We start from the raw sequence: 22,821 nt of genomic DNA on the forward strand, positions 1-22,821 counted from the left end.
TTCTACATCAGCTTAAAACAATGCAATTACTATGTGTCATAGGCTCATACCAACATTTATTGCCAATATTTGACAGACATATGGTTCTTGCGGGTACATTTATGATTTTATTTTCACGACAGGATGACAATGAGTGTTCTTTAAAATTAATTGCAACATTCTATAGTCTACTATAATACACTTATATATTATACTATAGTATACTATAATATACATTTAAGAGAAGTTGGAGATTTTTATTCTTCAAATACTACATATTATCTTCCTTTCCAAATATATTATCGTTAACATCCTCCAGAATACAATGTAATCAGAGTTTGCCAAAGCAGGAGTTGTATCATTTCTCCTTCCAGACTTTAATATGGTACTCAGCACAAAAGAGAAATTCAGTTTCACAGAGGGCAGTCTACCTGGAGTTTGAAAACCTTCCATTTTTTAAGAAACACCTACTATGTACAAGGCATTGTGATAGATACTGGGGTAAATCCATAAGCAGAAGAGATTCAATTTCTGCCTTCATGGAGTTTTTAGTCCAATGAATGAGACATGAATTTATCAATCAGAGAACTGTATTTCTACAAACTATAATCACCACCATGAGGAAAAGTAGGAGTGCCATCATGTGAACACCTGATCTACTTTGGCTCATGAGAAACGGCTTCCCTGAAGAAGTTATGATTGAGTTGAAATAAGAGTGTTATTAGATAGAGACAACTTGGCAAAAGGGGAAAGAACAGAATATGTGCAAAGACCTTGAAGTAGGAGGAAACATGGGGTATTGAAGGAATTCAAAGAAAGCTAGCCAATATAATTCATCAGAATTGTATATGGAGCACGAGTGGTTACATGGATACCAGTTAGGTTACAATCGTTCTCCAGGTGAGAGATAGATGGTATCTCATTAGGAGGGAAGTAATGAAGATAAGGGAAAAGAAGGCAGATTCAAGAGATACTTAGGAAAAAATCAGTGTTACAATGAAGCCAGGTAGAGTAGCATTAGTAGAGTTTTAAAGATGACAGATCTTTAAATTTTTCAGTTGTGAGACCAAACAGTAAAAAGCTGGGAATCTGAGCTTATGTGATGCTCTTCAATGAGCCAGATAGCAATTGCAGCCAGGTTTTCTAATAGCAGTAGCATCTTAGGAAGGGTGATTTTAGGAAATGTGCCAGAAGGTCATGACCAAGACTACAGTAAAGTCAACCATGTATTTAAAAAATAATTACATATTATAGGTCCCACTTCTGAATTGTCAGTTAGAAGGACATCAAATGATAAAATTACTGGGATTTTCAAGGTACATGTTTGTAATATCACATTATATCACTTATTTTTTTTCTCTCCTTTGTACTTATATGAAAATAAGATTTCAAGAGTTATATCAGGGAGATCATATTATACCTGATAATATCAGGGGGAAAAAGCCAACCAACATTATATTTGAAAGATGCTACAATGTCAGGGAAACAAATATCACCTTATGACAAACAAGATATCAACATCCAAGATGCATAATAGTAACAGCAACTTCCACACAAGTAGCTTTTTGATCAGGAAAATAAGACAGATATCCTCATAACTCTATTCCTTTCCTTGTTTCAGATGACTAATAAATGGAAAATTTTTACAAGTCTTCTTTCTGCTTTATGTAACCAATATAATAAAATTTCTACTAAATCCAGTAATAGGCCTAAAGTTAACAGATGTCCATAAGGTCTCCTTCAAATGTACTAACAACCCCATTTCCCACATACCCCAGCATCGGAAATTGATCCTTGGCTCCTCTATTCCATGAAGCAGAAGTTTTAAACAAATGGTAAGGAAAAATAATTTCTAGTGTTTGACTTTAACATACTAGTTCTCATCTATAGGCCCCAGTCTAAACCCCACACATGGGTGGACCTTAATATATTCTAAAATCTATTTCTTGCTCTCTCTTTTTCTTTCCTTCTTACTACTTATATTCCTCTGAAAAATTATCTTCCTTAGTCTTGGGTGGTCCAATGTATACATAATTATTTTCCCATGGATACTATAAGAACATGGCATGCCTGTAGTTTTACAGATTTTCTGATGTGCTGTGCTAAAACATACAGTAATTAGCACTGTGGTCCCACACACAATAGTAGAATCCTAACAGGAACACTACCATGAAACAGAAACACCACTTAGTCAAAACCCCAAGCTGAACAAAGTATAAGTCAATAGATGACAAAGATTTACTAAAGACCTGTAACATAACTGGTAAAATCTAGAAATGTGTATCTTATTTATGCATCCATAATCCTTGAATTGTCAGTAACAATGTCACATCTGCAATGATGGAGTGGTATACTGAATAACTAATATTGTAACTGATCTCTAGAACTGTCAATAAATCAATGTCATAGAACTTCAGAGGAAAAAGGGACCTTGGTAAATATGTAGTCCTTCCCTTCATTTTACAGATGAGAAGAGGGACGAAGAAAAAATGTAATAAGATCATTTACGTGATGTCTACAAAATAAGAAAGACTCAGTAAATACTTGTAGCATGACAAAACCCAGGTCTGGTTTCTTATGTGATACTCTTTGCATGTCTCTAAATTAAAAAACAAAAACAAAAAAAACCTTTTTTAATCTACACATGGATTGAAAAACCCATGAATTTGAATTCTTGAAATATAGATCCTAGTTGCTGACACTGAACCAGAGAAACTGTGAAGAACAAAAAAATTCATAATGCTGCATATCATATTACATATTTTCATCCCAAAACTCTCATACCATAAAAAACCCTCTAGACCAACTGACACACAAACATAAATACAGCATATTAAGCTTATAGCTAACTATTTTTATAATTTTAAAAGTTAAGTTTAAAAAACACAGAATAGGGGTGCCTGGGTGGCTCAGTCGTTAAGTGTCTGCCTTCAGCTCAGGTCATGATCCCAGGGTCCTGGGATCGAGCCCCGCATTGGGCTCCATGCTCAGCAGGGAACCTGCTTCTCCCTCTCCCTCTGCCTGCCTGTCTGCCTACTTGTGATCTCTCTGTCAAATAAATAAATAAAATCTTTAAAAAAAAAAAACCAAACACAGAATAGTCCTAATGAAGAAGCCAAAAAAGGAAACATACAGCTTTAAAGATTAGTCAAAGGGGGAAGGGTGAATCCTAGTTTTGCCTCAGCAATGTCAAAAATGCAGAGTGGGAAGATCCATACTTTTGAGCTCTAATTACTATCTGTAGGAGCCTCAAATTTCCTGCATCTATTAGTAAGAGCCCCTATTCCTGCTCTCTCCCCAGTCTACTTCCCCAAGTGACTACCCAACTACCTGTCTGGAGTTCCCCAAACTCTTCAGGCAACCTTAGTTACCCAGAGATTGCTCTGTGCTTCTCCAAAATAAATGCTTACATTCTCTAGACAAAGCTTTGGGGATCAGAAAAAAAGGTCTCACTTAATTCCTCTTGTCAATGGAAAAAACAGCATCTGTTGATTTAAAGATGGCCTTTTGAAAAGTTCCTATGAGCTGAATCCTTAGAATTCACTGACCCAGCCAGGCACTACCAAAAGTTTTCAAAAAATGGAAGTCAACTGTGTCTGAGTACATCCAGACAAGCATTTTCTAGGGATCTCTTTGGACTGAAAAATAAGCATCTTCTTTCTCTGTTGTTGTTGTTGTTGTTTTTCCTTTAAAAGCTCCCTTACCAACTCAATCTTATCAAGTAAGAGATACAACTTTCATAGCATGGTCTTCCCTTTCACCCTTAAACAACAAATAGACCTTGCCCACTAACTTCCTACTCTAATCAAATACTTTTATTCCTTTAACAGAACCCTTGATTCTGCCTTATATACTGCCTGAGCTATTTCTGGTTTTTAAAAATTCTTCTTGGATTGTCCAAGTTTAAAGCTGGCCCAAGATTACTTTTAGCATGTGGCTGCATGCATGGACACATGCTGTCAAGTCTCAATTTACTGTCCCTCTCAGTCACAGATCTCCCCACTTAATAAACCCAGCAAGAACTCTTTGGTTGTCTTTTGGATTCTACTCCTTCCCTTCCACACAAAGTCGGGTTATGATATCTAGACTTTATTACTTTAAAAGGGCCAAAGCTCCGGGGATGGTGGTAAGGGAACTCATTTGGCTAGTCAGTGTTGCTCCAGACTTGGTATTAGAGAACTGAGGTGAGTAGGGCTTGCACTTTTGCCTGAGTGTGTGCTCCCTCCCTCCAGCTGCCCTTTCTAAACCTCCCAGCTTACTACCTGTTGGCAGTGCTGGTGTTGCTGCTCCCGTTGCTGTGTTTCTGTGCTCGGCTCAATCTCCTTGGGGGCTTTGAATGCTGCAGCCCGGGGCTCGGCATGGAGGGGAACGTGGAGGCATAGCCATGTTCACACTCTAAAGAGACAGCAAAAAAAAAAAAAAAAAGAGAGAGAGAGAGAGAAACATGATAACAGGAATGTACCCAAATCCATGGATCCACAGATCTAAAGTCCCTGCAGTAAAATGTTGCTGAAAACAGCAGAAGAAAAGGAGGTAATATTTTCCCACTTTTTGCTTGGGAAGATAAAATTCTCCTTACCAGGACATCGATTCTGTAACATTATATACAGACCCAACCCATCACCTGAGAGGGGTACAGATACTTCTTCTAAACCAAGTAATTTCTCCATCCTCTCCAAAATCCTTTTCTCCAAGAATTCTTGACTGAAACACGCTGATTTCTAAGACTAGCCCCCATCCACCTTAATTATTTCACCCGCCTCGAAATCCCCCTTTAACTCTCTCCATTCTAGGTCTCTCCCTAAGCGTTCCATTTTCACGTATTTCAAACCATTCAATCGCCTCATCTCGGAGGACATGTTCCCCCCGACACCTTAATTTCCAGAGTTCCTACTCTTCACTCCCCAGTCTCTTTACCTCTCTTCTAGTCTCGGTCCCTAAATGGGGTCCCGTCTCCTCCCACCTCAGTTTCTCAGAGGTCCCTTCCCCACAGGTGTGCACCCTCCTCCCCACGGGCTCCTCGGCAGGCATTCCCTTCCTCGGCCGCCAGCCTCGCCTCCTCCACCCCTACCTGCGCCGCCGCCTACCCCCTTCCTTCAGTTCTTTCTTCCCTCTTCCCTCCCAAGTCCTCGGGCTGGCGCCCACCCGCAACACACTCCCTCCCTCTGCTCTGGCCCACCTCCCCTCTGCCCCCAGATCCTCGTCCTCCCCGCACACACAGGCCCGCGCGGCCCCTCCCGCACCCCTCCCCTCGCAGGCTCCGGGTGCCCACCATCACCCGCACCCCTCCCCACCCGCTCTCCCCTCCCCACGCGCACCCCTCCTCACACCCCCCCTTACCACGCACCTCTCCTCACACGCACCCCCGCCTCCCCGCATCCCTCCTCACCCACGCACCTGTCGCCAGCGCACCGCTCCTCACACACGCACCCTCCCTCCCCTCACACACCCCTTCCCTCACACACGCGCTCCTCACTCACACTCCTCATGCACGCACCTCTTTACACACGCACTCCTCACGCACGAGCCCTGCCTCCCCTGCTCACGCACGTACCCCGCTCCTCACACCCGCACCCTCCCTCCCCTCACACATCGCACCGCATTCCCCGCGCGGAGGAGTGCGCGGGCTTGGGTGGTGGCGGAGGCGGGGGCGCCCAGCCGTTACCTCGGTCTCGGCGCTCCAAAAACTCGGCCGCCTCAAGCAGGCGCTGCACGTTGATCATCCGCACCCTCTCCATGGGCACCGCTGGTGGCGACCGGGGCCGCTCCGCGCTCCCTTCCCCGGCCGACAGGAGGCGCCGCAGGCGGCTACAGGCCGGCGCCGCCCCGGGACATGTGCGGCGGGCGGGCGGGCCAGCCCGGCCGCGGCTCGGCGCGCTCTCCGCCGCCCCTTGCCGCCCCCGCCGCGCCCGCCGCGCCCGCCGCGCCCGCCGCCGCCGGCAAGCCCGCGCGCGGTTTGTTTACCTCTCCGCGCAAGCACGGGGGAGGGGCGGGCGCAGCACCGAGACCCGCCCCGTCCCGCCCCTTCCTCTGCCTCCTGGGAAATGTAGTCCCGCCCCCTCCCACTGTACACCGGGAGTGGTAGTACACATACCACCTCAGTGCGCCTGCGCTTTACCGAATTCCGCAATGGCAGCTGGGAAATGTAGTCCCGTTCGACTTCGGTCTTTAGGGTATAAAGACTAAGAAGTTATCTGGGCTTTACTTCTGGGAAGGAAGAATTTGAGCCAGTTATCGGGAAGCTCTTTTCTCAGCGACTTCCGGCGGGTGCCCAGGACCTGGAGCATTCATTATCTGAAGTGCCATGTTCTAGTCCTCTATCTACTACCACTTTTTCATGTAACTTCCATGCCTCAGTTTCCCCATCGCAAAACGTACTGTTCGGCTGGCGCACACACAAGCATTTGAAAAGCCAAGATCACTGTTCAGAAACAGGGGATGATCCCATCCGTACCACAGAAAGTTTCCATGAGGCCCTTCTTCCACCTTGGTTTCCACATAGAGGTAGTTCTGTATTTCGTGCGTTTTTTTTTTTTAAAACTTATTTTGCTCCAGCCCCTCGCTAGTGACTTTAGAGGCTAGAAATCCTCTCTGGTGTTGCCAGTGAAGGACATAATTCAGTGGATAAGTGATTTGGGGCTGAAGTCCCAAAGGGTTCACTTTAAATCCTGACTCTGCTAGTTACACTACCTGTCTGGACTCTTCAGACCTCATTTTCCTCATGTATAAAATAGATACAGTTACTCCATTTATCCAAACATTGAGGGCCTGCCATGTGCCAGGCACTGTACTAGACATAATGTGTACAGTAATGAGAGAAACAGACATGGACTCTACTCTCAAGGAGTCTATAGTCAGTAGGGCTTATTGTGAAGATTAAACGAAAAAATTCCAGCACTTAGTACATGCCACTCAGTTAATGGAAGCTATGATGATTGTTTCCTCTCTTGTTCTCCTCCATAGAGAGGGAACTGAAAGCAGGGGCTAAAGAGAGCAGGGACCACATTAAAGAATTGCCAATGGCTGCCCTCTCTTCCGTTCTCATTCCAAGTCCTCCATCTAACAAGCCCTCAAAGTCTAGACCAGAGTTTCTCAACCTCTGCATTACTGACATTTCGGGCAAATAATTCAGGAGGGGAGGGGGCAGACTTGTGCTTTGGTGTGTGTGTGGGGGGGGCAGACTTGTGCTTTGTGGGATGTTCAGCAGCATTCCTGGCCTCTACCCACTAGATGCCAGTAGCACACTACCAACCAAAAAGGTCTCCAAACATTGCCAAATGTCTGCTGGGGCACAAAAATCACTCCCAGTTGAGAACCATTGGTCTAGGGAGAGGAAGGGCAAGAGGGTCATAACTGTTGAATGCTCTAGGAGCAAGCTGGGAATTGTATAAACAGCCATAACTTTTTCCCACCCTGATTATTTTAACCTGCTGGTGGACATCCAAAATAACAGGAAGCTCTTGGTGAGGGGAGAATTTCCCCTTCCCTGTGGTCATTCCAGTGGCTACTGCAGAAAATATCATCTCAGAATGAAAATCTTACTCTCAAAAATGTCATGAGATTCATGCTGCATTTTAATGCTCTCTCTCTCTCTCTTCCTCTTCTTTTTTTTTTTTCAAAGTGAACAAGATTTCCAATGAGGTCAAAAGCTGCAAAATTATGCCAGCCCTTTTAAATATTACACTTGGCACCACATTTAAGAACCAAATAGATGTTCCATCAAATGCAGGGAGACCCAAAATGAGAGGTGTTCCCACGCTGTTCACAGGAGAGTTTATTTCTCTTGTAAAGACTTTGAAATAGGGACTTGATTTTTTCTGTTGTCACTTCAGATCTGGGCTTTCCCATTAGGTATTGGTAACAACCACTCTCGACAAGGGACATGTTGGGTAAAGGGAAGAATGGAATTATTTAAAAGAAAATAGCTATTCACTAAGATCTGTTAGTTAAGTGCAGAAATTATTAGGTTCAAAGTTAGTTTCTACCACTTGTAGACGCCTTGCTTTAGATCCCAAATTGCTAAAGGGTTACTGCAGGAATTTAAAAGAGGTAAATTCATGACAAATAAAAGTCTCCCCAATGGGAGATAAACCATGTGACATGCAATAAAAAAAATGTACCAACTGAAAATACACAGGGGTTTAGATCCATAGATCATAAGTCCTAGCAGTTATTAAGAGAAAGCAGGATGCTCGGTGCATGTGCCTGACCTTTCACAGTTGACCTCCAGATGAATTAACCAGCCCTTCTTTTACAGTCATGGCCAAGAGGGAGAGGAGGAAATGGAAAGTAGGGCAAGAGTCACCAAAAAGGCCACCTGCATATGTTGAAGAATAGCAGAGTTGATGGTGATGGAGGGCAGTAGGCAGTGTTAAGGGCAGATTTATGTACAGCAATAGTCAGTCTTTTCTAATAGCAACTGAAGGTGCCATTTCCTTTTCCCTGCTCTGGCCGACTCCTAGAGTTCTTGCTTTGACATTGGTCACAAAGGCCTCTCGTAGCACAAAGCTTGGGGCTCTAGCCTCAGGAAAGGAATGTGCTTCACAAACCATCCCTCAGCACCAGTCCCAGGCTGGAGGAACCTAGAAGCAGCTGTGGCCTTTCTTTTGCTCAAATGAATCAAGTTTGCCCTATAAATGCAGATGGGGAAACTGAGAAGAAGCAAGGCTTCCAAAGTCTTCCGACCAAAGAAACTGGAATCTTACCCGCAGTCTCCGGTTCTGTCCTCTCCCTAAAGTATCTCTCTCAGGGGAGCCTCATTTGAAGATGGTAAAAAGTCCTCCTGAATGCCCCAGGCCTCTAACTAAGACAGCCCAGAAGGGGACGAGCTGCCCTCTGGAGCAAGCAGGCAAAGCTCTCCATTCTTAGGGGTCCTTTCTGTCACAGTTTACTCGATGCAAATTTCCAAACGACTTATTGCAGATTCATGAACAATGGAGGAGACTGGTTTGTATTACATCTTTTCTGCAGACAGGAGAGATGGAGAGAGGGGAAGGGACCCTGAGGTTAAGTTACAAGGCCAAAGTCACTGTATTGGTAATACCTGGTGCTTAAGAGAACTTCCCTGAAAGTGCAAAACGCTTGCTGTACAGGGGCACTGTTTTCTGCCATTATCTTTAAGGATGGGGGTTTTCAAGTAATGAAGGCTGAAGATGAAGGAAGGGTGAGTCCTGAGCTCCTAAATGAGAACCTTCACAGTTATACGTCTTTCCATCCTCCACCCCAAAATGACAAGGGCAGCTTCCTTCCCACCTCTGCCCTCAGGGCCCCCAAAACGTGAAGAGCAGCAGAAAACCTTTCCTCCTGCCCAGTGAGTCAGCCTTGCCTAACTTCATGCGTAAGCTCTCCTCAAGTCAGCGGCAGCTCAGAGCTGCGGGTCTGCGTGCAGCCGAGATAAATTTGGGTCTAGAAAGGATGACGTAATGCTAAACCCGAGAGGTAGCTGCCGCCTCCCCAGGCTCCAGTCGCCAGGGCTGCGGGCTGACATCCCCAACACACGGAAAAGCACCGAGCACCCAGGTGCCCGAGCTGGGGGAGACAGAGAGAGAAAGGGCGAGGAGGCGGGAGGAAACGGCAGGGGGAGGCAGTGTTCGTCTGAGATCGCTGAATCTGAAGTTTGTTGTTTTTTAACTTCAGTTTTCTGGTGAGATCAGGCCACTGGCAGAGGCTCAAACAGCTGCACTTGACTTCCATCCTGGCCTATCTCTTCTCCCTTAGAAAAGGGCTTCTTACAATTTTATTAAATGGCCCTTATTACAGCAGCCTATTCCGGGGATTATAATGGATGTGTTAATTTCTCGAATGTCCTGTCGCTTCTTTTTTGCATTAACTTGGATCCAAGAAGAAATCTGCATTGCAGGACTCAGTTAACATGCACATCTAAGACATTTGCTGCCCATGGAGCATCCATTCCACTTGGGGGTACAACTGAGAAGGTGTTCTGGATTTTGGAAAAGGACTTTGCTAGGGACATGCCAAGTTAATGCCCCCCCCCCGGCCCCCCACCAAATAACATTTCATGGTTAATCTCATAGAAGTTTATATCATTAAGCTTATTCCTCAATCCAGTCTCCCATTTTCCATTTTTCAGATGAGAAAACTGAGAGCCAGAGAGGTATGGTAACTGACCGAAAGGCCACACAGCTGCTATCTATCAAACCCCCGAAGCAAGGATTAGAATTCAGGCCCACAGACTCTCATCCTGTGCTCTCTACCCATTTCCATAATTCTTCTTCTGGTTGATTGGTGTTCTTATAAATAAATAAACAAACAAACAAATAAATAAATTAGAAAAACTGATTTTTTAAATTCGTGGAGTCCCAATCCTTTAAATATCAGGTTACATTCCAAAGGGATCCAAAGACTGCTTTTGTTTTCTGTTTAAGGTTCATTCTTCTCTAAGGAAAGGGTGGCCTTGGAATCAACTCCCTTGCTGGTGATGACAAGCCGGGGGCCTAACCTCATTACACCAGTTTAATGAAAAGACTACCACAGGTAAATAATCTTTATTGTATGGAAATGGTTTCCTTCATCAGGAATGCCTCCTGAATACTTTTTTCAAATGACATTTCATCATTTGTTGCTCTAGTCCCTTATTATTCTCCTTTAATTTGTGGTTATAATCATTTATACTGGTAGATTTCTTGACTTTCAGCCATCCTTGGCATATAGCCCACTCAGCCATGGTATGTTATTCTTTTGAAACATCGCTCATTTCATGAATTAATATTTTCCTCAGAATGTTTGCATCTATATTCAAAAGCAAGAATATACTCTGTATATCTTTTGTTGCATGTATCAGGTTTTGGATGCAATGATCTGTTCTTTCAAAGGTAGATGCAACTTGATTTTAAAACCTTAAAAAAAAAAAAAAAGATTGCCAGAGGCCTTCCCTGCTGCTAAGAGGATGCCCCACATTCTTGCCACAGCCCTGGGTAACCCTCCCTCCCCTGCCAGGAGCCTGGCTAGAGCTGCCCTGCCCCCACCAACTGGCATCAACCCTCCCTTCCAGACAGCAGAAACTTGTGGAGGTCACTCTTAGGCTCAGCCAGGCCCTGTACACTATTAAGCCACACACCCAGCCTGCTGCCTTGGGGCTGAGTTCTCCGCCTCAGGTGCACCATTTAGAATAAAGACACCAGGCCCTTCCTTGGCTCCTCAAGGACAAGCCTGATCTCTCCATCTCTTCCAGCCCCGGCATTCTGATTCTAGGATTCTGGGATTCCCCAGAGAGCTTAGAACAATATGCCTCCATTTGTGTACTAGGTTCCACATAATGAGAGCCAACTATGTACACGGTGCTCATCATACAGTCAATTCATGGACTCCTCAGCACACCTCTGAGATTCCCTGGTTCACACATGAGGCCCAGAAAGGTTAAGAGATTTGCCCAGTGTCACATAGGTAAATGACCAGATTCAAACTTAGATTTTCTAATTCTGGGACCCCACAGCATACATCAAGGTATGTTTAATCAGATCAGCCAAACAAAACTGGTTAGAGCAATGGTCTCAACCAGGGGTAATGCCAACCCCTGAGAGGCTTTGGAAATAAGTAGGAGTGTCTTTCTTGAGTGTCACAATGACTGGGGGGTTCTGCTGTCATTTAGTGAGTAGGAACCAAGAATGTTACATCCTGCAGTATTCTGGACTAATCTGCACAAGAAGAACTGTCTCACCGGTAGCTCCCTTGTTGAGAAACAATAGGTCAGAATGTTAAAGAGAGAAAACTCATCATTCATTCAACAGATATTCCTTAAGCATCTTGAGCACTAAGCTAGATGCTGAAGATAGAAAAATGAATGAAACTACTTAATGAACCTGGGGCTCAGGGTGCTTGTAGTCTAGCCTGACACACTGAGGACGAGCAAGCAAAATCAGAGTAAATTGTGATAGGTGGCATAAAGGATAAATAATAAATGCGGGGTGGCTTCGGGTGGATAGGAGGACCAGGGCAATCACAGGGGCTGTCCAGGCCGGCCTCTCAAACTTTAATGAGCACACAAATCCACCTGGAAATTGTGATAAAATACAGATTCAGATTCAGCAGGTCTGGGGCGGGGCCTGAGAGTCCCCTTTCTGACAAGCTCCCAGCAGATGCCAAGGCTGCCCATCTTAGGACCACACTCACTCTCAACAGTAAGGCTGAGATAGGAAAGAAAGGATCGAAAGGTTTGAAACAAGTACGTGACATGAACCCAGTTATATTTAAGATCACTCTCGTTTCCTCGATCTCCACTGAGGAGGAGAAGAGGATGGACCTACGCCGCTTGACCGGAACCAGCTGGCCCACACCATCACGGTGGCAGCCAGGGTCTACAGCTCATCTCTGCAGCTCACACGTGCTTCTCCCCTCTGGCTTCTCTGGCAGAAGCCATTGGCTCCAAGCAGGGCCAGACCAGCTGCCCCACAATCTCGAACGCCTTCAGGAAACCTAGCACAGCCTGGTAGGGTGTGGATTCACAGCCCTGACATCCTAGTGTGCAGAGCCACAGGAGCCCTACTGGTTGGGTGAGTTCCCCAGGGGCTGCTGGGCAACGTAGGACTGACTGCACATGCAGGGAGCAACACCCTAGACCAGTGTCCTTCAGAAAAAGGGCCCTCATCTGACGTTAGTGTCAATAGCCAAAGAGCCCTGGAAGCTTTGGGCTGCCTTCTCTCTGCCCTAGGATGAGTGGGAAGTGAAGGAAGTCACTCCAGGGAGGCATCCCCCAGGGGACCCTCAGCTTGGACTTCAAACATTCCAGATTCCAGCCCTTTCCTCTTGCCCCTGAGGCCTAACTTCTCATAAGAAGAAAGAAAAACCTAGGTTTGAGTTTCAGCTCCACTCTATGTTAGCATGTGGCCTTGGGGAACTTAGCCTTGCTAAGGCTAAGGCTTTCCTCATTTACGAATGAGGATAATTCTAGCACCCTCCGATTGTGTGGTTGTGAGGATTTAATACAGAGCACTTAGCATTGTGCTGGTACATAGTAACTGCTCAGTAAAGGGGGCCATTATTGCTATGCCTTTGGAAAACAGAGACAACATTGCACTTGTCAGCAGTCCCCTTGGGGACAGCTTATCAGACTCCTAGGAGACAGGCAAGAATTATTTATTGGTCTCTATTTGTCTATCATTTGTACTGGAATATGAGCTGGAACTGGAGACCATACCGCCTGCACTTTGAAAGCACCAAGCACAGGGCTTGGCTCCTGGCAGGTTTTAGACATTATCTGTTGAATTGAGCTAAATTTTACAGCTGGTGAAAAGAATTAAAGAAAGTTGTATGCAAGGCATTCAGAGTCTTAGGAGTCAAGAAAGATGGCATGGGAGGTCAGGTGTGGTAGAGGAAGAGGGAGATTAACACAGGGATGCCATAAGGCAGTTCTGGGCCCCTGCAGAAAGAAAAACAGAGGACGCCCAAGCTCCCACCTGCCACCTATGGCCACAAGCACAGCAGCCCTGGGCATGCCCTCCATTTTAATACAACAGTATTAAATGCAACTGCTGTATTTAATACAACAGTATTAAAATTGTCCCAAATCATCTTTATTCAAGTATTATTGCTAATGGCCATAAAGACACAAGAGTAAAGTATCTCAAATAGTAGGCAATCCAAATCCCTTTTTATTGGCTTTAGTTTGAATTTCCCAATCTCCCCCAGGACACTATGTTTATCTTTCTAATTTTGCTGTGTTTAAATTTCCTTAGCAGATGCTGGAGTTGGATATAAGAGGTATGTGGCCAAGGGCATGTTGTATGGGAGAGTGGGCTTGGTAGGAATACTGGTATGGACAATCCTCCAAGTACAGAATGCCCCAATCTATAAAGAGCTGAGAGTGGAATGTGTATATTTACAAGGCTGCTTATAAGGGTACTTAGTTTCCTAAGCTCAGGCAGGAAAAAAAAAAAAGTCAGATCTGTAAAAATTACAAAGACAAACACAAAACATAAAAGATTTTAAACACAGGGTGGGGGTAGCTCACCCAGCCCAGAAGGTGCAGGGAGGAGAGGGACTATTCCTTTAGGAAGCCTAAGATAAATTTTTGTCCCATCTGTAATGATGGCTAGAACCAAAGACACCAAGTCCAAGTCAGATGCAATTCTACATCGTTGGGGTTCACGTTAAGACAAGTGAACTTCTAAAACCTGGCACTAGAATAAACACTCCGGGCATGAGGGCAGGGACTGTAGCTCCAGGACTAGCAAAGTGCCTGACATAAAGCAGCAGTATGTGCTCCTTACATATCGGTTTGAATGAACCAATGAATGAATGAAGAAATTCACAGAACAAATTTAGGGAGAATTCCTGACAAGCAACATAGTTCCACAGATTATAAAAGGATATGCCACGAGGGCCTCTTAAAGAGAGAATCTCCAATCTAAATTTTTTTTGAAAAGGATCCTATTTACATATATTTCCTGGAGATTTATTGCTCAAAGCAAGGGTCACCTGAACTTTCAAAATGTTTCACAAGCAAGGGGCCTAACACAACTCAGCCAAGATGAGGAAGTAAAGAAGTCTCAAGCTCTGGAGGATGGCGGCAAATTCCCATTATTTTTGGCCAGAGAGATCAAGTCAGCTGTTGACAGCTTTGACACCTCCAGCCAGGCCACTCAGGGACAATGATATCAGAGACAATTACTTCCCCTTAGTAGCAGAAGAGCCAGAGAGCAGGTGTCTGTCCCTGTGGAATTGAAGCCTCTCTCCAGTGCGAGCCCAGAGCTCCCCCCACCACTCCCAGAGGAGGCCCCTCTGGGAAGACTTGTATTTCTCCTCCTCAGATAAGGCTTGGGTAGCCATCCTGTCACTGTCACTGCCTTTGGGTTCCTCCTACCTCCCCCAGCCCCAGTGTAAAAGAAAATATTTTTTTTTTCTAAGTGGGAAATTCACATTAGCTTCATTTTGAAAGACTATTGAGAATGTTGCAATGACCTTTGCAATAACTGGACACACCCTAGGATCAGTAAACCAGGTTTGAGAATTGCTGACTTTATAAGCACCTGACCTGTAAAACAAAAGCCCAATTTGGGGCTCTGCTTGTAATCCAGTCTCACACCAGGCGAGAGGCCCAGAAGAGTCTGGTTCTGCCTCTGCTGTGTCATCTTGGGCAAGCCACTGTCCCTTTCTGGGCCTCAGCCTCCCCATCTATACAGTGAAGGTGATGGATGCTCTGTGACCTCTGCGGCTCCTTCTAGCCCTGACACTCTGTCTTGCCACCTGCCTCCTTTAAAAACAAAACCTAAAATGGAGTGGAAGAATGGGAAAGTCAAGAGAATGGTTCAGAAGGCGAGACTCTAATACGTGCCCCCCCCCCCGCCCCCCGCTGATTTCTGCCTGCTGAATATTGCTTTCTTCGTTCTGCAAGAAGATTCCCATTTCTTGCTGGGTTGTTGCTTTTTTACTCCTTTTTCTCCTCCTTCTCTCTCTCTCCCTCTTTTAACTCAAAAGCCACAAAACCACTACTCACCTTCCCCAAACGGGTCATTTGGAAGCCAGAGCTGTCAGGGGTTAGGTGTGTCAGGCCTGGCATCCTGGTGGTATCTAAGTGAAGACCAGGCCAGGGCAGCCATGAGCTTCTCCTCCAGAAACCCAGTTTAAATCAATATTTATCCAACTGTATTTATAGAAAGGGGTGGTGGTAGGGAGGAGGGGATGGGGTAAGGAGGCAGGGGGGATCTAAAACAGAACAAGCCACAATGACTGATGCAAATCTTTGTGGCCAATTCGTTTCTGCAGGGCCGGGCTTTTTTTTAAAGGCAAAAGACCCGGCTTTTGATGAACCTGCTATTGGCCCCAGTACCATAGCAACAGCCCAAGTCCTCTGATATGCCCAGAGGACAGACTTGGGAAAGGCAGCAGGAGGGGGTGGTGTTTCCTAGGAGCCTAAACTTGAGTTAGGGCCAGGAGAGTTGAACAAGTCTGAAAAAAAACCTCTCTAGTTGGCTCTTCTGTCCTCGGCCTTGCTTCTCAGCCTTTTCTAAGCAGGGTGTGTACAGGAAGACCTTGAACAATCAACAGAGTGTTTCAAATACCAGCTTTGCTTTGGGTTGCTGGGTGACCTTGAGCAAGTCATTTTACCTCTCTGGACTTCATTCCTTGGCTGGAAAATGTGTACATGCATATATGGTTAAGACTGCAGGCTCATTCTGGAATCAGAGGCCTAGGTTCGAAACTCAGCTCACTAAACCATATGACCTTTGGGCAAGTTACTCAACATCCCTGCATCTTGGTTACCCCCTCCATAAAATGGGGTAATAAAATTGCACACATCATGGGGTTGTTGTGAAGACTGGAGGAGATAATGCACACTTAGCCCCATACTTGGTATGTAGTCTGTGCTCAAAAATGGTAGTCAGTACTGATATTATGTAATGCAGTTAGTTGCTGATGCAACATGCAACCCTCTTCATTTCCCTCAGTGTTCCCTCCAAACTCTTGCCCAGCCATCCTCGGATAAAAATCCCCATTTCTGGGTACGTCAATGGGAGAGTGTTTCCATCAGCTGGGGAGGGTCAATGAGCAACTATTATTGTTTTGCCTTGGAACTGATGGGACCTCCTTTTTCCCCCCAAACCAGGAATGGCTCAATTCAACTTCTCCAATATTCTAAGGGTCCCTTGGGTCCCCTCTGCAGGGTGCCCGGTCCCTGGGAGCTCTGGGATTCTGAAAGCCACAACAATATCCTCAAAGTCTACTTCTGGCATTTACCAGTGGGCAGAAATCATATTTAAAACTGGAAAAAAAAAACTGAATCTGAGAAACATAATTTAGGATGCAGCAAAAAATAAAGACCTGATTTAAGAATGTTCTTTACACAAAGCCCCCAAAACCAAATATCCCACTCCACCTCCACCGTAAATCAGCCCACAGAGTTTTCAGGGAAAAGCAAGTGCACATAGTAGATGTTCAGTACATGTTTGCAGAATGAATGAATGAATCATAAGATGCCTGCTATGTAGAAATGTGACCTGCTTGAACATTAGTTGCCATCAAAGCCCTCAATTTTAGCAAGGCTGCCCTAGTCCCCTGCTAGTAACTGATTCATTTTCCAGGTCACAGCAGATGACAGTGGGCACTTTCAACTCTCTAGGCCTAACCTATCATCTCTGTGCTGCCCCTGCTTTATAGGCCAAGGGCAGTCTGTGTTGATTATGGGAGACCCTCTTTCCTTGGAAGAGATCAGTATTTCCAACTCTTCTCCGAGTCCCCAGAAAGTCTTTACTGTGTCTCCTGGTCTTCAAACCTGATCACTGTGCCATAGCCAATAAATGATAAATCCAACCAATCAAAGAATGTATATCAAGTGTCTCTGTATGCCCAGTGGTGTGCTATATGCAATGGTGGCCTATACTGAAATGCTATAAGTGATCTTTTCCCTTAGGATGTTAATCACCTCCCTGGGAGGATAAAGCTGATACACAGGAAGCAAGTAGAAGATTGCATGGTTACCGATTATCAAAGCTCAGAGAAGAGACTATTTATTGAGCACCTACTATATTCCAGGGACTTTAAATGTTTAAATGGAGTACCTCATTTAGTTGTTCAGCAATGATATAAGACTGGTTCTACTGTTATCCTCAATTTACAAAAAAGAAATGGAACCCCAGAGAGGTTAGGTAACTTGTACCCAAAGTCACAAAGCCAGTAAGCAGCAAAGGAGGAATCTGGGCCCTGTTTTGGGTAACCATAAAACTTTCAGTATCTCAACTACCGTGAATTAAGAAATAGCCAGATGAGGCTTCCTAGAGGACGTGGGAGCTGACCTAGGTCTTGAAGGGTGAGTAAGATACAAATAACCTCAGAGGAATAAGAGAATGAAGCCCTTCTAGATAGAGGGAAGAGTCTGAGTCAAGCACGGAGTCATGACTGCAAAGCGTGCTTGCTGGTGGACCTGCTGGACAGGAGCAGAGCAGATTAAGAGAGGAAGGCGGGGTGGGGCCAAATGACACCACAAAGCAGCAGCTTCCTCCATCAGGAGGAAGAGGCTGCTCCTTGGCCTGTCCATGCCCCTAAGAAAGCACCTCACCCTCAAACCCACATAATCCACTCCAGAGAGCAATCCATGCCATCTACTCCCATGTAATCATTCTTCTCTTCTTAAAAGCATTGCCCCCAAAGCGACCTTCTGCAGACACTGAGAAACCCATTTCTATCCTCTGGACGTTACCTGTTAAGAGTAGCTTCTACTTGCCCCGCTACAGCTTTTCTGTGAGTCTGGTTCTTTTTCCCTTTCAGTTTTAACCTTTTCCAAAACAGGAAGTAAGTATTTGTCTAATTATCAGTCGGTCCTAAGTTGCCACCCCTTCACTGGACCCCAAATGGATATAGGAGATGATGCCAGAGGTGATTTACATATAACTTCTGATTTTGTGATAACCGGTCCTAGTCTCCGTGATTAATATCTCTGGAGACCTTTAATTTGAGATCCTTAAGGATTCACATCAGTTGGAACGTCAGGAAAAGGTACCCGCATATCCTTGGGAATCCTTGTCTTGCAATACTGGGTGACTTAATTTGAACACCCTCTCCCCGAAGAGACTCACCATATCTACTGGGAATAATTCAACACTGGGGCCACAGCTTGGTGAGCACTCCTACTACGGAAACCTCAAAGAGGCAATGAAAAGCAGTTCTGGCAACAATGGAAAATAAGGCAAGCTCCTGCCAAGTAAGTACTTTGCAAACAACAGTAAAAACGAAACGTGTGAACTCGTGACCAAGGTCTACTGGTGCATTCCGGAAAGGTCTCACAGAACCCGAAATGGAGAATCAAGGCTGACACCCATCTCAGGGGAGAAGAGCGTCCCTTTAAGAAGGGATTGTACCAGCTGGCCACACTACAGCTCCCAGAGATTTCCTGGCTTGCCTCCTAGCCCCACCCACCAGTCTCTGGCCTCAGCAACGCGTGACGTCAGAGAAAGCTGACGCTGGCGATAGGCTGAACAACGCAGCTAGGTCAAGTCCAGTCAGAGGAAAGAAGTTTGTCTCCATGTGGAAACCATGTGTCTCTAGCTGGGAGGGGGAGGAGGAGGAGGCGGAGAAACTGAGATCAAGTGATTACAGGGGAACTGGCTGAAATGAAGGCGGGGAGGTTGTGCACCTGAGCTGGCCAGCAATGCCCTTTGCAGTAGTGACCTAAAAAGAAAAAAAAAAAAACTTGCCCAACAAACAAAGCTTGAGCCCCCTCCCATCATAATAATAATTAAACAACTAGGATCCCTGCTTCCTTCCAAAAACCAGGGACCTGAGAAATGCTGTAGTCCTATCGGAACGCCCAGATCCCCCTCCCTCCCCCAACGACTGAATGATGTAAGCGTTTCGGAAAGCGGGGCTCTGAAGCAAAACAAGCCCCGCGCGCGCGGAGCGACCCGCAGTGCCCGAGCCCGGCGCACGCACGACCCGCCCCCCAACTCGCGTTATTGCTGTGCACACGCGGACCGCCGTGACGCGCGGGCATTGTGTGCAGCGAGCAGAAAACAACGGCGAGCGCCACCAGCGCGAAGAAGCGCCCCCAGTAAAATGAGGCAGATGTAGGGCCCGCCGTTTTCCGAACCAGGAAACCCAGACCTGGCGGGAGGCGGGGGGGGGGGCCGAAAGTGGGGAAAATAAAGCAGCCCCCGTGGGCCGCTTCAGTTTGCTAGGGGCATAATAGGGGGCCCGGCGATGGTCGCCCGTAGTTTGCTGGAGGTCACCCTCGCCTGCGAGAGCTATTGGGGAGGAGGCGAGGGCCTGGAGCTGGGTCCCCGCAGCCAAGCCGGGCAAGGCGCAGCGCCCCACGCTCTCGGGGAAATCTGGGGGCCGTTGGCATCACGTCATGCAGAGCCAAACAGCGGCGGCAAATAGAGGCAAGAGAGCTAAAAATACTCCCGCGGGGAGCCGGCCGGAGGGGGGGTCAGTAGGGCCGAGGGGCTCATTACGCACACGAAGTTGACTTTGACTGGGGCGCTGAGGTTCCCGAACCCCTCTCGGGGGCTGCGGGGCTTGCAGTGCGGTCACTCGGGAGAGGGACCGGGAGGAAGCCCCCTGGCTTCCTCCGCCACAGGAGCCCCGCTCCGCTGCCGCTGGCCCGCCCCGTGCGGGGTAGCCCGGCCCGGCGCGCCCGGCCCTCTGCTTACGTGACTGGTGGCCACGCCGGAGCCCCGGCACGGGGTAAACTAGGAGGTGGCGGCGGCCAGGGCGGCCGGGGACGCCGCGGGGGAGGCGGCAGGGGCGGGGGCGGAGGTCTCTGATTGTCTGCGGGTGCGAAGGGGGGGCGGGACGCGGTGGAAGCTCCAGCCACCTCCTTAGTACACCATGCTTGGCGGGGGTGGGGGACCAGGTTTGCCACACACTGCCAAGGTGCCCTCTTTGGGTGCACCCCCCCGCCAGAGTCGGCACCACGGGACAGACTCCGGAGAACCCCGGACAGGGGTGAGGGGTAGCTAAAGAAATCGCGCCCCTCCCCCCTCCAACAAAAGCAAACACACCAAACAAAACCACGTCTTCACCCAGCTCCCCACCAGCTCTGGCTTTTCAGAAACTACCCTCCTGACGAATGCACTCCCCCCCCCCCATGAATAATCGCAAACTGAGCCGGCTACACAGCCAGCGATGCGCCTTTCTCGCAGCCCTGGCACTCCGAGAAAACAGGAGAGAAGAGAAAGAAAAGAACATACACAACCGTCCTCCCAACACAAATCCTTGTTTTTGCCTTCAGCCACTGCACAACTGGCGCTGGCAACACACGGTTACTTTCACCCTGAAGGCCTGGGTGTTGGTCAGCTAAGGTGTTTTTGTGTTTGAGGACTGTTGTTGTGTTTCAGGGGGAGGAGGTTGCAAGATCTGACACGTTGCAATCGGACCATCCCCCCCCCCCCCCCCGTCTCATTGATCTTCCTACTTGTTCGGACAGATTAAACAGTCTGGTTTTCTCCAGTACATCGGTTTATCTGCCTCGACCCCTTCCCCCTTCTCGCAGCTCTTATTTGTGAGGACCATGCTGGAGACGCCGCACACGCGTGCCCCCGTTAGGACGCTGAGTCGACTGCCTGGGAGGACTGGGGGACCCAGCAGACAGGGGCAAAAATGAAACAAACAAATACAAAAGGAGGCCAGGCCGGGGTGGGGCTCCCAGCACCCCCACCACCACCACCACCACCAAACATTGCTCTCCACCTGAATCCGCGAGGGCGCGGTGGGGGGGCAGAAGGACGGCAGAAATCGACAAGGCAGGCGTTTGCCAGGCGCGCTCGCTCGTAAGTCGTCTCCCGGAAAATAAAGAAACCGCACACAACAGCCCACACCTTCTTCCCCAACTATTGTTTCCTGCGAGATCCCAAAGTTTCCTTTTAACTGTGTCCCCCTCGCCAAGTTTCACGGGCGCAGGACGGCGGGTCCGGGGCGAGCTGCTGGTGCTGCCTGGCCCAGCCGGCCTGTTTGGGGGAGGGGGGTGGCGGCACCCCAGAGCAACAGAGGTGCTGGGGGACTGTATCCGTGGACGCGATGGCCGGAGCCTTGCTGCGCGAGGGGAGGAAAAAGCACAGTAGACAGGAGGGAGAAGCCCAGCCGAGCCAGCCAGACCAAGCCCACGCCGCGGAGGGCTGTTTGGTTGTTGTTGTTATTGTTGTCGTGTGTGTCTCTTGTGTGTTTTTTTTCTTGAACCGCTGAGCTCTGCCTACGATTTCCAACTTTCGGCTTCTAATCCCCACCCCACCCAGGAACGAGCGACAGAAAAACAACACTTGTCTGCCCGAGAAGGCTGGGGCGGGGGGGGGGGGGGGGGCGGGAGAAGGAAGAAAGGCGACCTCGAAGAGATGAGCTCTGGGCTCAGTTGTCAGCAAACAACACTCCCCCGCTTGTCCACCCGGCGGTCCTCCCAGCCTCCGGGAGACCGACTGACGGACGTACCGACAGCCCCCCCTCGCCGCCCCCCGCTCGTCTTTGTTACATCTTTAGCAGCTTTGTGCGTGCGTGTCCTTTCTCCAGTGTCATCGGCTTTACTGCCGAGGGCTAGATGTGTATGTTGGGGGGAGGGGGGGCGCGGGCCGAGCAGGCGACAGGGGTCGCCCAAGTGGTTGAGAAAGAAAGAGCCGGGCGCCGAGGAGCAGCGGGGCCCCTAAACTTACTTTTGTTTTCTTTCTCGATCTGCTCCAGGTAGCTGGCGGCCTCGAGCAGAATCTGCACGTTCTGCAGAAAAGTGTTGATGTGCTTCTCCATCGAGTTCTCGCTGGTGTTGAAAATGTCCGAGAACGGGCACCTGAGCTTGGTCCCCGCGGGCTCCTCGGGCTGGGCCGGGGGCTGGGGCGCGGCCACCGCCGGGGGCGCGGCGGGGGCCAGCCCCGCGCCCTCACAGCGCGCCTCCTTGCGCGGCCGCCCGCGTTTGCCCATCCGCTGAGCTCGTCCTTTTTTGGGGCTGCGCTGCCCGGCCGAGCTCCGGTCCCCAGAGGAGACCCGGCTGGCTGGAGCGGAGGAGGCGCCGACGCGAGGAGGCGACTTGACTTCCCGAGCCTCGCTGCGTGCAGTTGTGTGTGTGAGTGTATGTGAGTGTGTCGGTCTCGCAGTGGGTCTGTGTGTATGGGAGATTGAATGAACCTACAGGACAGACGGAGGCGCTCTGGCGCCTGGGTCCTAGTGCGAGCCTGTCGCCATCGGACCGGTCAAAATAAAAGGTGGAGACAAGCGAGGCAGGGACCGCCCTCTGCCCGTCCCCGCACCCTTCCCCGCCTCTCCCCAAATCTTACCTCGGAGTAGAGCACTGCATTTCAACACTAATGGAAAAAATACTCGATGCCTCTGAGTGGACCTGCATATAAACAAACTAGTAAGCTATTTTTTTCTTCACATAAAATTAAGACCTCGTGAACGGTCCAGCACAATTCC

General features: G+C 48.0%; 1 protein-coding gene across 2 annotated transcripts in view; it reads right to left on the minus strand.

Moving 5' to 3' along the window:
- MXI1 (MAX interactor 1, dimerization protein) overlaps positions 1 to 22,529 on the minus strand; it is an 83,401-nt gene extending 60,872 nt beyond the window's left edge. The window contains exons 1-2 of one of the 2 annotated variants that reach the window (XM_028095623.2): positions 22,068 to 22,529; positions 4,242 to 4,374 (exon numbers count right to left, since the gene is read on the minus strand). In XM_028095623.2, the coding sequence (XP_027951424.1) occupies positions 4,242 to 4,374; positions 22,068 to 22,329 (395 nt within the window). In that variant the 5' untranslated portion in view covers positions 22,330 to 22,529. Of the gene's footprint in view, positions 1 to 4,241; positions 4,375 to 5,644; positions 5,818 to 22,067 lie in introns of those variants that run through there. The other variant, XM_028095624.2, reaches the window with a different exon arrangement.
- Positions 22,530 to 22,821: the final 292 nt, after the last annotated feature.

This window comes from Eumetopias jubatus, unplaced genomic scaffold (genome assembly GCF_037043125.1).
Source record: "Eumetopias jubatus isolate StellerSeaLion01/CBP00866 unplaced genomic scaffold, mEumJub1_p1.0 scaffold_17, whole genome shotgun sequence".
Classification (NCBI taxonomy): Eukaryota; Metazoa; Chordata; class Mammalia; order Carnivora; family Otariidae; genus Eumetopias; species Eumetopias jubatus.